Raw genomic sequence first — 17110 nt, 5'->3', positions numbered from 1 at the left:
ATTCTCTTACAACAGTACGTAGAAAAATTAACGTCACGTATTTACGTATTGCAATTTTTAAGATTCCTGACATGTTGAAAAATAAGGGACAAAAACGCCATGTAGAACACTTACCGTGACTCTATTGGTACACTGACAGGCTTTGGGTACTGCAAGATTCCTGACATGTGAGAATATAATGGAACATAACCGCCATGGTTAGGTCTTAAAGTGGCGGTTAAAGATATTTGTCCCAGCCACAACCACTCAGTTTAAATCATCGTATCAACCCCCCTCCTCTCTCCCAAACTCATACACCATATTTCATATAAAAAAAAACTCTGTGTGGATGTTATTTAGAAGAAAATTAAACCCGTCAAACAACCTTAGACGGGTGGGAAAAGAGCTAATGGTGGCTGTATGGATGCTATTTTGGACAACTTTGTGATCGTCTTTCATTGTTTTTCAGATTCAATGATGGTCAAGGCGGGACCGGGTTCATATCCATCACAGTAGTTGGCTTCATTTTTATTTATGTATATAATCCCTCCCAACGATACTTTTAAACCAAATAATTTGTTTATTTCATTCTCAATTGGTGTTACATTAGTAAAAAATAATGACATTTTGATTTTTAATTTAAACGCAACGTGCATAAAATATATGTCTGTGAGACATTGATTTAAATATACAGTCAATTGGTTAAACTAATAGTAGCACAATCGACTCGCCAACTTGACATAATTCTAACATACTCGTGTATACGATTTTTGTACAAGGCCCTCCATCCGTAAGCCTCTTCTTTTGCAAATCTCGCCCAAGTATATACCGGCAATGGCACTGGGAAGTCCCCTTCAAGTTATATATATATATATCCAATGAGTATCTGTAACATTAGCAATGGTCAGGACCGGATGGTCACGAAACCGCTCTGGACCCTCTCTCATCGAGAAAAAAGTCCGGCTGCTATGCGGCTCGAGAAGTTTTGAACGCAATTAAATGCTTGAGCAACCACGTATCCGTGGGCGGGTAACTGAAACCAACGGTTGCTAGGCGCATCTTGAACTGTTTCATAAAATTCTGAATGGTTACGGGCCCTCTCAAAAAACGCCGGTTGCTCCGTATTTAATCTTGCCCTCCACCAATCTTGGTTCCTATCCATATCGTTCTTCATGGTAACCCTAACCTCCCTCCAACTCTTTTGACCCATTCCTAAGCCCTCAGCAATTGCCCGAAACCGTAGTTACCATCAGGCTTTACGTCTATAATCCTTGAGATGTACGGGTAACTCCAGCTGGGAACAACACCCTTATACCTTTTTACCGCTGCAACGTCTTTCGGATCAACCACCAAAGGAAAACCTATGGCAGATCCCGTCTCCTTTTTCTTAGACGACCGTTTTGATGGTTTAGGAGGGGGCATGTTAAGCTGTGAATGGGACTGCGACCGCGAACGCTCCAAGAATGAGGGGGTTTGCACAATGTTCTGTGAGGACGAATGGGTGTACGAGGAAAAGATATATGAGCTGTGCCTCGCGGACTCGATCTTTTTTTATTACTGCTTTATGTTTGGACCCCCCGAGGGTCCTCACATTTCTCTGGCTCTTTTTTATTTGAGTTGTCGGGAAAAACTGACCAAATTTGTGATAAAAGACTTCTTTTCTGTTTTGGATCTTTTCGTATCAAAACCGTCTGTTTAAGCTCTTCCATTTCTGCCTCGAAGTCTTATTCTTCTTCCTGTGCGACCACTGGATCGAGGTCAAGCTTCCTCCTGAACGGGTCTATCGATTTTAGTGGAATAGGTACGCCTGTATTAAGGTGTTTCTCCAACTCACACGAACACGGCAACCCCATAGACGTTCGCAACTGGTGTCGGCATGTATGTCCAGACTCGGTCATCTTTTCAACCTTTCCATACTCCTTTTCAATTAACGTAAGAGCCTTAATCGACACTTTATAATGTAGCCTGTAAAAAATCTGTAGGTTATGGTCTTTCTTCAACTTAATACGGGAGTATTCAAATGTTGCTCCGATTTGAACCTTCTGGGCTTCTATAACCGCAAGTGCGTGTAGGGTGTTGTTGGCCCCGTTAAGGTGCCTTTTCATATTCACGTGCTGACTCTCAACTCGGTTTGTTGTAGTCTCGCCAGAGTTTAACCGATCGGCCATCCATCAAGATACAAACTTTCCCTTGTCTCGCTCCAGCCATACCTTTGAAAAGGAAACAAAAATAAAATTATGAAATGTACTAGTAGATTAACACTAACTGTATATTAGTATTTCGAAAGGCTCACGTTCTTTCCCAATCTGGCATAACATTTCTTGCAACTTTACGCAGTTATATTCGTAATCATCGAATGTGGGAGACTCACACAAGACCGTCCACAATAAAGCAAAATCTTCTCTTACCTCGCTATCATAGATACCCTTCCATTTTTTCTTTATACTCTCACGTATGTGCCACCTGCATAGGTTATTGGTAGCATTCAGGAATACTTGTTTACAAGCATTCATCAGGGCGGAGTCTTTGTCCGTGACTGTAACGCGCGGCTCAATAGAATCCTCGAGCATACCTTTGAGGTGCTCGAGGGCCCATGTGAAATCCGTCTGGCATTCCCTAAGTAGAACCGCGTACGCGATACAGAACAACTTCGACTTCGACGTCGACGTTACACCAATATACTGGACAAATGGCCACTTGTACATGTTTGTATTGTAAGTCGTGTCAATCAACAACAAATGGGGGAACACACGCCACATTTTAAACGATGTGTCATGACAAAAGAATACATCCTCCACGCGGTTTGTGGAAGTGTTCTCCCGTGTGTAATAAACGAAATCGTTATCATTCAGGAAGTTTTCAAATACCTGCAACCGGTTTTATATGACGTTAATAAAAATTTTTAAACATCCGTTGCAAGAAGTTAAATTCAAAATCGTGAACCTGCATTGGGGTATCGCCAACTCTATTTTCTTTTTTCAACTTCTCTATAATATTGTGTATGTCCTTATCAATAACGCTGGTTTCGGGAAACCGTTTGCGTAAGAGTGAAACAATTTTTTGCTTTTTCAAGCCATCCATGTGTAACCTCGCAACCATATCAACCTCCTCGTCCGACATTCTCCTTAGATACGCGTGACCCTCCTTAAAGACGAATGCCTGATGGTTGTGTGTCTCGTTTACGACCTAAAGCTTCCAAAAATCACCTACCCGGTCGTACCTTCCTTTTAGCTTAAACGGACAGCCCTTCTTTATACTGCCGGTACGCCTGATTGTGGCCGTAAGTTTTGGTTTGCCGTTGCGATTGCATCCAAGATCCACGGCATTTGTCCTAGACCGTTGGACAACGACAACACACCCATGCTCCCGACCTCTTTTCTTCACCCATTCCTCCAACTCCTCACGGGACGAAAATAACTAAAACAGTTATAACGTCAAATTTAAAACACGTTCAAAATACTAATTACAAATCTTTTTATTTAACAAAAGTATGGTTTCATACGTTATCCTTTTAATACGACACCCTCGCCTCGCGAATGTATTTATCACCACCGTCGTCGTCATCTTTGTTACCCGAAATATGTCTGGCGTGCTCTTCGTCACCAGTCTCTTGAATGGTTTCAAATATATGGTCGGGTTCTGGTTGTGACCGATACGACTTCTCTACTGGTAATGGGTACGAACGTTGACTACCGGAATACGACTCTTCAGTATTAAACTGGTACGAAGGTTGGGCAATGTAACACGTGTTTTCAGATAAATGGTGTGACGGCTGACCATAATCAGGTAATGGGTACGAACGTTGACTACCGGAATACGGCTCTTCAGTATTAAACTGGTACGAAGGCTGGGCAACGTAACACGGGTTTTCTGATAAATGATGTGACGGCTGACCAAAATCATGTTCAGGCTATGACTAGTACGAATGGCTGCTTCGCGCCACATCCCAAGACCGATGGTCGTGCACACAATATTTCTAACAAAAAATATTTTTAACAAATATAATTTCAAAAATGACTAACGACAAGTAAACGAAATAAACATGTGACGATACTACCTGCAGGGCCGGCTCTAAAAAATTCATGTGCCTCGGCCGAGTCGAAAAAATATGCCCCTTAAACCTTAACATACTAAATAATGTAAACACATTTTTTATACGCCGATTAAAATTATAGCGATTAACATAAAAATTAGAAAATCATGATAATATAATGAGTTTATGACACACTTAATAGATTAATAGCCAATTGAGGATTTGTGAAACTCTCATAAACATTTTTATAGCAAATTGGTGAATTAACTATTCGTAGTTTATGCTCTCTAATTTTCCGTTCTTGATAACTTTCATCGCCAACCCGCTAAGTCTTTCTTGAGGCATTTTGGTTTGAAAATAGGATTTCAATAACTATAATTTTGAAAACCTCATATTTTCAGATGTTACCGTGACTACTGGTGTTCGAAGTCGACGTGACTGCTGGTCTTCGAAGTCAATTTTGCTATTATCGCGTCTATTCCTTTCTTCTATTTATTTAACTTATATTGATTAATTAAAATGAATTGACATTTTTTCAAATTTTAGTCGGCCTTTAAGTTTTTGGTTAATCCAAAAACATGAGTTATGATATAAATGAAATATAACATATAAATATACGATAGCTTACTCTTATGACTACATAAAGACCTCATTCTTTTAGTAATTGGTGTTTCATGAGTTTGCAAGTGGAAGTTCATGTATTCCGGATCATATAAACTAGCGTGGAAATGTTAATATTTTTCTTATGAGTTTGTCATTAAGTTCACTTTCTTCTAAATGGTATAAATATTTTGATCGCATTACTGTTGGGAATCAAACCAATCCCATTAAAATTTCAAATTTTCCTTTATTCTTCTTGTTTGCCATTATATTCACTGTCTTCTAAATGGGATGAATGTTTTGCAATTTCATCCTATCGTCCACATGGACCAATTTCAAAGACATGATAATACCCTGGGTATTAGTCTTGTATAAAGTTCAGCTTGTGCTACTATCGGGAGTCTAACCAATCCCATTAAAATTTCAACTTTTCCTTTATTCTTCTTGTTTGCCATTAAATTACCTTTCTTCTAAATGGTATAAATATTTTACAATTTTCATCCTTTCGTCCACATGGACCAATTGCAAAGGCAAGATAATACCCCAGGTATTAGTCTTGAATAAAGTTCATCTTGTGTTACAATCGCGAGTCAAACCAATCCCGTTAATACTTCAACTTTTCCTTTCTTATTCTTGTTTGCCATTAAATTTCCTTTATTCTAAATGGTATAAATATGTTGCAATTTTCATCCTTTCGCCCACATGGACCAATTGCAAAGACAGGATAATACCCCGGGTATTAGTCTTGTATAAAGTTCAGCTTGTGTTACTATCGGGAGTCTAACCAATCCCATTAAAATTTCAACTTTTCATTTCTTCTTCTTGTTTGCCATTAAATTCACTTTCTTCTAAATTGTATAAATATTTTGCAATTTTCATCCTTTCGTCCACATGGACCAACTGCAAAGGCAGGATAATACCCCAGGTATTAGTCTTGAATAAAGTTCAGCTTGTGTTACAATCGGGAGTCTAACCAATCCCGTTAATATTTCAACTTTTCCTTTCTCATTCTTGTTTGCCATTAAATTGCCTTTCTTCTAAATGGTATAAATATTTTGCAATTTTCATCCTTTCGTCCACATGGACCAACTGCAAAGACAGGATAATACCCCGGGTATTAGTATTGTGTAAAGTTTGAGTTGTATTACTATCGGGAGTCAAACCAATCTCATTAAAATTTCAACCTTTCCTTTATTCTTAATGATTGCTATGAAATTCACTTTCTTCAAAATGGTATAAATATTTTGCAATTTGCATCCCTTCGTCCACATGGACCAACTGCAAAGACAAGTTCATACCCCAGGTGTTAGTCTTGTATAAAGTTCAGCTTGTGTTACTGTCAGGAGTCAAACCAATCCCATTAAAAATGGAGAAAAAAAATGAAAACATATCAGACATAGGCATAGAATATTAGGATTAAAAATTTTCATTGGGCTAACATTTGGGCTTAATATTAAGATGAAAACGTAGAGTCTTTTCACATACTAACTATTTAATTTTACAACTATTACATTTAAATGATTATTTAACATAGAGTCTTTTCACATACTAACAATTTAATTTTACAACTATTACAATTAAATGATTATTTAATGTTATCACAAATTACTCTATAAATAGCAATGGAGGATTGGAATGTCATGTACCATTAAACAAAGTGAATCTCAGTTTTATAAAGCCCTACTTATCTTAAAACGATGACATCTGTTATGTTTTGTAGGTTTGACGGTACGACCAACCGTTATATCATCAAATTTGATGACCGAAGAAGGATATGGTCAAGACTTCAAAGGGAATACTTCGTTTGCCTGAACAAACTCAGAGAAAAATCTTGGCACTAGGTGTGCCGATGACCAGCTGCTGTAAACAGACCGTAGAGGAGAAAAAACTGCATCTACCACAACCACCGAAAGCAACTGAATGGACTTTTGATGAAAAGTCCAGAAAGATTTACATTCTATGGGACAATGAAGTCGAAGAACCGTTCGATCTGAGTGAAGTCATAAATTCTGGAGATGTTCGTTTTCTCCAAGAACTTTGCCAGGTTAGATGTAGTAACAGTAACAGAACTTGTGAGATTATTGGTTTAGATACTATGTTACAAAGTCGTTTAAACAATCTTTTGGAGGATGGCTACATGGTTGAAGATGTAGTTCCAATGTAGTAACAGTAACAGAACTTGTGAGATTATTGGTTTAGATACTATGTTACAAAGTCGTTTAAACAATCTTTTGGAGGATGGCTACATGATTGAAGATGTAGTTCTAGTTAATTCTGAGGTAGTGTTATCCTCCTCAGAATTAACTGAAACTACATCTTCAACCATGTAGCCATCCTCCAAAAGATTGTTTAAACGACTTTGTAACATAGTATCTAAACCAATAATCTCACAAGTTCTGTTACTGTTACTACATCTAACCTGGCAAAGTTCTTGGAGAAAACGAACACCTTCAAAATTTATGACTTCACTCAGATCGAACGGTTCTTCGACTTCATTGTCCCATAGAATGTAAATCTTTCTGGACTTTTCATCAAAAGTCCATTCAGTTGCTTTCGGTGGTTGTGGTAGATGCAGTTTTTTCTCCTCTGCTGTCTGTATACAGCAGCTGGCCATCGGCACACCTAGTGCCAAGATTTTTCTCTGAATTTGTTCAGGCAAACGAAGTATTCCCTTTGAAGTCTTGACCATATCCTTCTTCGGTCATCAAATTTGATGATATAACGGTTGGTCGTACCGTCAAACCTACAAAACATAACAGATGTCATCGTTTTAAGATAAGTAGGGCTTTATAAAACTGAGATTCACTTTGTTTAATGGTACATGACATTCCAATCCTCCATTGCTATTTATAGAGTAATTTGTGATAACATTAAATAATCATTTAATTGTAATAGTTGTAAAATTAAATTGTTAGTATGTGAAAAGACTCTATGTTAAATAATCATTTAAATGTAATAGTTGTAAAATTAAATAGTTAGTATGTGAAAAGACTCTACGTTTTCATCTTAATATTAAGCCCAAATGTTAGCCCAATGAAAATTTTTAATCCTAATATTCTATGCCTATGACTGATATGTTTTCATTTTTTTTCTCCATTTTTAATGGGATTGGTTTGACTCCTGACAGTAACACAAGCTGAACTTTATACAAGACTAACACCTGGGGTATGAACTTGTCTTTGCAGTTGGTCCATGTGGACGAAGGGATGCAAATTGCAAAATATTTATACCATTTTGAAGAAAGTGAATTTCATAGCAATCATTAAGAATAAAGGAAAGGTTGAAATTTTAATGAGATTGGTTTGACTCCCGATAGTAATACAACTCAAACTTTACACAAGACTAATACCCGGGGTATTATCCTGTCTTTGCAGTTGGTCCATGTGGACGAAAGGATGAAAATTGCAAAATATTTATACCATTTAGAAGAAAGGCAATTTAATGGCAAACAAGAATGAGAAAGGAAAAGTTGAAATATTAATGCGATTGGTTAGACTCCCGATTGTAACACAACCTGAACTTTATACAAGACAAATAGCTGGGGTATTATCCTGTCTTTGCAGTTTGTCCATGTGGAAGAAAGGATGAAAATTGCAAAATATTATTCCATTTAGAAGAAACGTAATTTAATGGCAAACAAGAAGAAGAAAGGAAAAGTTGAAATTTTAATGGGATTGGTTAGACTTCCGATAGTAACACAAGCTGAACTTTATACAAGACTAATACCCGGGGTATTATCCTGTCTTTGCAGTTGGTCCACGTGGACGAAAGGATGAAAATTGCAAAACATTCATACCATTTAGAAGACAGTAAATTTAATGGCAAACAAGAAAAATAAAGGAAAAATTGAAATTTTAATGGGATTGGTTTGACACCAGACAGTAATGCGATCAAAATATTTATACCATTTAGAAGAAAGTAAACTTAATGGCAAACTCATAAGAAAAATATTAAAATTTCTACGCTACTTTATATGATCCGGAATACATGAACTTCCACTTGTAAACTCATGAAACACCAATTACTAAAAAAATAAGGTCTTTATGTAGTCATAGTAGTAAGCTATCGTGTATTTATATGTTATATTTCATTTATGTCATAACTCATCAGGGGAGTTAATAATAAAGTAACATTATCCTTTCTTTTCTTATAATATCACATTGTTCAAATTAATTGAATTGTTAATTTAATAGTGCTTTTTTAATCATATTTTATGCATTAATAATTTACAAAACTATAAAAAGGTAATTACACCAACATGTTTGAGCCATTACCCAATCTCTTCATTTTGAGCCTTGAAGAATCAGGTTATCAGCAACTTTATTGGTTCATTATGGTCACAAATATGATTATGTTGATCCTAGATAAACAGCAACTCAAAATTAGAAGTTTGTAAAAAAGTGACCATGCTTATGTAAATTCAGTTTGTACAGCTCATGTAAATCCAAGCAAATACATGCTTACGACCTTATCACAACAACTCATGTAAATAACCAAGAGGTTACACATTATCAAACAAATGAAATTGCCCCAAAACACAAAGCTATCACCATATAGCACAAAAATAGGAACCATACCTGGTGGTAGAGGGCCAACGGCGAGGTAGAGAGGGAGAGGAGAGATCGATGGGAAATAATTGGCGGTACTGTGGTGGAGGAGTGACGGCGGTGTTCGATCGTTGCGATTTGAAAGGCGATGGTTGCGAAATAATAGCTTCTAGGAACGAGGGTTTTGATTTGAAATAATTGGTTAACTTTTTTATTTATAGGATAATGGGTCGGGTATAGGTGGCAAAAGGTAAGATCGGGTCGGGTAATGGAACTACTAACCTGTAAGCCCCCGTTACCGGTAGCCCTACTTTAACGTTGGATTTACTCATAAACGCAGTTCTAAATATCAGAGTTAACAAAAACTTTCGCGGAATAATAAAACTTCAACCATAACATTTTACATAACCATCAATTCATGTCTTATAAAACATTCGTAGTCAATTAAAACAAAATATAGTCTTTAAAACATCACAACATTTCTTCGAGATGCCAGTATCTTCGATTTCCATGTCATGTGTCTTCAGTCACGCGAGCTGCCTCAACCTATTTGTCTGCGTGCATACTAAAAGTCAGCTACGATGAGTGAGTTCTAGTTAATCACATAACTTACTTTACATACGAATATACATTCCCGAAGGTACGCATTACATACATAACCTGTACTTCATTCATCCATACACATTTATCGCTAACCTTACGTTATAAAGGGCATTTCACCCTACATACCTCGGATATTATTAGGGTCCGGTACCCTCCATCCTCGGATATTATTAGGGTCCGGTCTCATTTCATCCTCGGATATTATTGGGGTTCGGTCTCCCTTCATCCTCGAATATTATTAGGGTTAGGTCTCCCTTCGTCCTCGGATATTATTAGGGTCCGGTCTCCTTTCATCCTCGGATATTATTAGGGTCCGGTACCCTCCATTATCGGATATTATTAGGGTCCGGTCACCCTTTCTTCCACACCTTCATACCATACCTTTCTATATACATAATTGTAAGTTTCATATATACATACATCATTCATTCTTCATATACAACAATTTTATCATCAAACCTTTACCTGGCAGTACATGCAATATCCGAAGATCGTTCATGTACCAACAAGCAGTCAATCATACCTTTCACATAAAGCATATATGGCGAGCACCCAACTAGTTTTATTAAAAACTCCAGCTACTCTGCCAAACACCTAAATATTTATAAAAAAAACTATAGCTAACAGCTACCAGCTACAGCTTTCAGTTAGCAGCTTCCAGTCATCAGTTAGCAGCTTCCAGCTAGTTTTGCTAAACATACCCATAGAATGCACTTAGCAAGGGGTTAAGTTGTAACCCCATGAATTTTTTTGAATTTTTAATTAATAAAATTCCCATTTCTATTTATTTTATCTCATTCTTATTTATTCTGTACAAGTTATAATCAAGGCGTATTATGACAGAAGCTACTTAACAAATGATAGAATAATAACATATATAATGCACTTAGCAAGGGGTTAAGTCGTAACCTCATGAAAATTTTCGAATTTTTAATTAAGAAAATTCCCATTTCTATTTATTTTATAACATTCTTATTTATTTTGTACAAGTTATAATCAAGGTGTATTATGACAGAAGCTACTTAACGAATAATAGAATAATAACATATAGAATGCACTTAGAGGGGGCGGGGCACTGCGTGAGGAGCCTCCCATCACGCGTGATGGCTAAGGGAACACCGCCGCCGGTCAATGAGCACGCGTGATGGGGATGGTTGCGTGATGGCCATCACGCAAGTGATAGGTGTTTATCGAGGAGAGGTATCCGTTGGGAATGGGAGGGAGCCGTTGGTGGGTTTAAAAATAAAAAAAAAAATTATTTTACCTATATAAATAACTAAAATATATCTTCAAAACATACACAAATTCAACTCAAACTCAACTCAAATCCAACTCAAAATTTTCTACTATACACATCATTTTAACATATCAAATGGAGGGTTCTAAGAAACGTGGGTCGGGTTCAAAGAAAACCCAAACCCGACCAAAGGTTCGACAAAATCTAGGCGAACCGACGTGATTTCGGTTACAAGATGAACCCGACACAACCCAACCATTCCAACGACAACCTTCCCAACAACAACCTTATTATCCACAACCTTTTCAACCATCCCATAACCAATAACAACCTTCCCAACAACAACGTTATTATCAACCGTCCCAAAACCAATTATATCAAAACCAACCTTTTATTCCACCTTTTTCTACCCAAAAATTATCCAAATAATGCTTTTCAAATGTTTGGATCTCAACCGTCTCAAATGTCCGTCGATCCCCTAGACGATAACGAGGTTATACATCAATTTGCAAGTACTTTTCATCACGAAGTGCAAACTTTGGATGAAGATGAACCCACGGATGAGGAGATGCATCAAAAAAGTGTTAGGCGTTGGTTGCCCGATGAGGAGGTCGCCTTGACCAAGGCTTATTTTCATTGCTCCGAATCAAAAAAACACTCAAACCATCAAAGAAAAGAAGCGTTACAGAGACGTATTAAAGACCATTTCTCGAAACTTCCCGACGCAACCGAACGAAACAAGGATCAAATGATTGACAAGTGGGGAGATTTGAATAAAAAAGTGTCAAAATTTAATGCTTGTTACGTTCAATTGGTAACTATTTTAGTTTATTTATTTTATAATCTATTACTTTATTTTTACAATTTGATACATATATATATTTTTTTTCTAAATGGTTTGTAGTCCCGAACTCCACAAAGCGGAGCGAGCGAGGCGACTATCATAAAGGACGCTTTGGCGATTATGTCGAACTTTACAAATGTAGGGATTTTCCCCACTTGGAAGCGTGGGAGATTGCGAGACATCACGCGAAGTGGGAACCGATTCCCTTGGTCGATTTGCTTGGACCAACGGCTCCAAGGAAGAAAGGATCTTCTTCAAAAAGAACAAAAACTTCCGAGTCCGGGGACTACACAACGTCTACCAGCGGCTTGTCATGCAACATGCCGAGCATGAACTTGAACGAGGAACCTGGAGACGATCCCGACGAAGAGACACCAACACCCACACGGCCGAATAGCAAGAAAAATGGGGAAACGTCAAGACTAGGAAAGGAAGCAGTGGCCGAAAACTTCATCGAATACAAGTCGGCTAAGATGGCGGAGATGGCCGAGACGAAGGAGCGAAAGAAACAGACTCATATTTTAAAAATGAAACGTGAGGAGACGTATACAACCATTTGAATGAAAACCAAAAAACGCCGATCTAACTTTCCTCCTACAACCGCACGATCATCTTGAGGAACCCTTTAAATCGATCCTACTTCAACGTAAACGCGAGATATGCGAAAAGTGGGGTTGGGAAGGGCCGTAGGTTTTTTTTTCGGTTTTTTAAATTTAGTTGTCTTTATTTATGTAATCTTGTTTTTTTTATTTAATGTAATATTGTTTTATTTTTATTTTTTAGTATTTATTTAAAAAAAATTCCCTCACACCACACCACCACCCCTAGTAAAAATCCATTACATGTGATAGATTTGGGGTTGGTGATGTGACACACCACCATTAGAGGTGGTGTGTGAGGAGCTTTGCACCACCCCCTCCCTTAGCAAGGGGTTAAGTTGTAACCTCATGAAATTTTCCAAAATTTTAATTAATAAAATTCCCATTTCTATTAAGATGGGAATAGAAATATGTTAAATTTAAAGTATAGACAAGTTTTCCAATATTTAATTAATATATAAATTATGTTAATATCTTATAAAATAATAACGACTAATATTCATACACCAGAAGTTCGTTTATGGGCTACAATTTGTAAAAAACTGCATTGACATCTCGTTTAAAGTATAGACAAGTTTTCCTTCATAATCTGCAATGGATTAAAGGAATGACAAAAACCGAAGTTCCCTTGAAGACTTGCACCTGGAAATGGAGGTCACAGTAACACTTTTTTTTCAAGTTTTTCTTTCAATTTTAACATTATTTTATGCTTTCTGTTATTGTCTATCGCTTTCATAGTAATTATTCCTTAAAATTTGATTTCATGAATCCTAAATATGAGTGAGTAAGATTGTTACTTTTAGGGCTTAATATGCCATAAAGTTTGACTCGCAACTATTGGTTTTGGAATTTCAGTTTAGTTTCCAATTTGACTTAGAATTCTAAGTTTTGATGATATAACTGTTGGTTGCCTTCCGAACAGATTGTGTTGTTGATTGCTTTTTGACTGGAAACTAGTGATTTTGGAATTTCAGTTGTTCAAAAGATTAATTCAGTAGGATATTCATTGAGCTCATATACATTTTGTGGTTTGCAGAAAACTTCTAGGGCGATTGAAAAGCATCGTAGAGAACAATTATGTCAACCACTGCAACTAAAGCAATCACTTTTCAAAGCCTTTGGAACACGTAAGCCGCGTTTCCAGAGACAATATTCTACTGGAAGTTCCAATAAGTCTTCTAGGTCCAGTAAGTAAGGTAGGTCTATTGATGCAAGTAGGCTTAGTGATGCAAGAGGGCCTAGTGGTGCATGTCAAAGTTTGAGGCAGGATGTAAATGATGACTGGAATGAGTGGGAACCACGTCTGTCCGATGCTCTTGTTGCTCTTCATTCTGCGAATCTAGTGACTGTGGCTGAGGTGGATCTAGTAAGTGCTCAGTTTAGAAGATTTATGATGTGCTAAAAGTAGTCAAATATTTAATAACTAAAAATAAGCTAATCTAGACACTAAGTAATAATTCTAGGCTCTTAAACTTAACTTAAACTACTAACCAGCAAGTGTACCGATCGACTCTAGTACAGCTAAGTAAGTCCGGTATATCGAACTCACATGACTCTTTAAAATTACGTTAATTAGCTAATTAGACTCGAATTACGACACGACTATTTATTATTAATGTTTTAAGGGGTTTTTAAACTAATATTAAACTAAGAAATTAAATGAACGAGTAAACTAGAAATAAGCAATAAAACACAAGATCGAAACCAATCAGAGAAGGAATCTACCTAAGTAAGAATCCCATGCATCAACAATCATCAAGCAATGGACAAATAACATGACATGGAAACTGATTTCTAAACGTATTCATCTAATAAACCCTAAAGGACCCTCAATCGCATAAAGTAAAATCCTAAAGAATAATTATTAGATTATTAAGCAATCAGTTATATTGATTTCCTTACAGTTATCAATTAGGGTTAATTAATAGTATCTAAAGCAAGCAATCTTACGAAACACTAAGCCCTAGATAACTTGATAAACTAAACACGACATCATGAACAAGGATCAACACAATAAGCAAGAATATTGTCACTAATCTATCCTAGCATGCAATTGACCAAGACACGTGAACAACTCCTCACCTTACAGCTATTGGAATTCAGCAGAACATTCAAAACCCTAAATAACTATCAATAAGCTTCTATGATCTAATGGGCCCATTCAATCAAAATAATCAAAACACCAAGTAATGATTAAACATAAACCCTAAACCTAAAGAACACAATCAAGAGATATAAGATCTATGTGAAGCAATAGTTAATAATCAATCAAGATAAAAAATACTCATATGCATCATGAAAGCAAAATCAAGTCTTTTACTATTAGTAACACGAAACCATAATCAAAACATTAGTCCAAATCAAGAATCAAGCGTCAAACATGTTCATCAAACCTAGGTAGACATGAAGTCTAGCCTAGAATCATTATTAAAAACAAATCCAAACAAAGAAAACAAAAGAGATTCATGATAAATAACAAGAACGAAGAAAGTAGAGCGATAAAACCCTTAAGACTCCTTCCTTGATTGATTGAATGAACACTCCTCGATCTCTAATGTAATCAACCTCCAAAGAACCTTCAAACTCTTGCTTTTTCTCTTCAAAAACGGCTGCCAAGGGTTGTTTCCATTCGATTAGGTTTGCAACCATTCTTTATATAAATGAGCTAGGCCATAAAACTTGCAAAATTCTCAGACCAGAAGACCTAGGCGCCGCGCGACCAGCTCTGGGCACCCTGGCCGGGCGGGGCGGCGTGTGTCAGGGGTGAGCTACGGAAATTTCTTGTTATTTATTACTTAAACTCGCTAGATCTCTTCCTTAGCTTCCAAGTAACGCTTAGAACCTTCTAGCCCTTCTTTTCCTTGACTTTCAAACCACCATCAATATGCAAATAAATCAAAACTCGTAAGTGAAGTAATCATGTAACCAATGATGAGCAAAACGAGTATAAACTTCGCATGAAAAGATAGAAAGAATCACGTTTAACATGCAAGACACCAAATGATATAAAACACAATAAACATATAATACTTGACTCAAAACTTAAATTAATAAAAGATAAACGAAACACGAATCAAACCGAACTCAAAACATTAAATAAAAATAACTTTACAAGGGATTCGAGATGTATAAATAGACGTATATCAATCTACTACCCGCGTAGGGCTTCGTCTCTTTTTGGGGAAGCATCTGCCAGCAGATCAGGTCCAAATTGTTAGAAGATAAAATAAAAATACTAAATATGCAAGGAGCTCATTCCATACTTAGGAGCAAAATTTTGATAGCCATCATCTGACCGTTGCATAGCAATAATCAAGGGATTCTCTTTTTATTATTATTATTATTCATTTCCTTGTATTGAGTCATATAGCTCGTATTTATTTTCCTTTGTAAGTGAACAAGAAAAGTAATAAGAAACAATATCATTCATATATCACATTTCTTCACATCTCAATTTCAAACATGATATCAAAGCAGTGTTTATAACCACTAGATTAAACCTTCTCACTTCTACTCATCATCTACCAATTCTTTCAAACCTTTAAAACAAAATTCATACAGAAAACCCATGACCCAATAAAACAACATTGATGAACTTGCTATGCAAATCACCAATTTCATCAAAACCAGCTTTACAAATCAAAACCACACCCAAATAAAGAACCTCTCGGATAGCTTGACGAACGCCGTCGGCAACCTAGAAACTATCCGTGGCATGATGGAAAAAACCAACAATGATCTTGCCTTGAAAATCATTAATCTCATCAAAATCAACCTCACAAATCAACACCACACCCGAAAGCATAACCTCTCGGAAAGCTTGGAGATCGACGCCGTTAACACGGAAAACGCCAGTTCCGACATTGTTAACCATTGCGAGACCGAAGAAAGGAGTAGCCAATGGCGGATCCAGAAAATCTAGCCAGTTGGTGCAAAAAAAAAAAGTTCAACCTAGAACTCATCAATTCAAACTAAAGCAAGTCAAACCAAAACAGGTTGAGTAAAAAATTTATATTAAACAAACTATGCATACAAATGTAAACAATAAATTTCATTAAAGATAAACATAATACATATTACAATTGACCTATACGTGATTTCATCCTTTGAAAACGGTAATTTATTGCTTCATTCGTAATACTTAAAAGTGTTTCTTTTTCAACACTAAAATCACACAAGCATTCAAAAAATCCTCACCAATTCGATTACGTAAATTTGTCTTTATGATCTTTATTGCCGAAAAACATCTCTCAATTGTGCGGTTGCAATAGGCAAAAATAATGTTAGCTTTAATAATCGATAAACCAAATGAAAATAGATATCTTTCCTTGTTTTCACCATAACTCTAGCAAGATCCGCAATACCTTTCATATTAACAAATCTTTCATCTTTTCGCACACTATCGATGTACAAACCAAGTAGACATGCAAGAAAAATTTTGTCTCCATTATCAAAATCATATGGATATAACTCACACAATCTCATTAACTTTGATGCATCAAACTTGGAAAATGAATCATACTGATTGAAAGCCAACATGTTTTGAAGTAAACCCGTGTTAATCTCATTAAAACGATCACCAAATTCTTGAATTTCCATATCGACAACACTGTTGAAACAATCAAAATTATAATAATGTTGATTGATGATTGTGTACCTTTGTCTTTT

The 17110-nt window shown here is 36.4% G+C and overlaps 2 protein-coding genes across 2 annotated transcripts in view; one reads left to right on the top strand and one right to left on the bottom strand.

Moving 5' to 3' along the window:
- Window positions 1-17110, top strand: part of LOC143536744 (uncharacterized) — a 157314-nt gene that overhangs the window by 128888 nt on the left and 11316 nt on the right. The window lies entirely within an intron of this gene.
- Window positions 2241-3099, bottom strand: LOC143536745 (protein FAR1-RELATED SEQUENCE 5-like). Its single transcript, XM_077030667.1, has 2 exons — window positions 2923-3099; window positions 2241-2846 (listed from the first exon to the last, which is right to left on the bottom strand). The coding sequence occupies exons 1-2, from the start codon at window positions 3097-3099 to the stop codon at window positions 2241-2243; spliced, it is 783 nt and encodes a 260-aa protein (XP_076886782.1).

This window comes from Bidens hawaiensis, unplaced genomic scaffold (genome assembly GCF_021521415.1).
Source record: "Bidens hawaiensis isolate Kalapana, Puna unplaced genomic scaffold, B.hawaiensis_p1.1 tig00010900_1, whole genome shotgun sequence".
In the NCBI taxonomy this organism is placed as follows: Eukaryota; Viridiplantae; Streptophyta; class Magnoliopsida; order Asterales; family Asteraceae; genus Bidens; species Bidens hawaiensis.
This window is presented reverse-complemented; position numbering and strand designations above follow the sequence as displayed.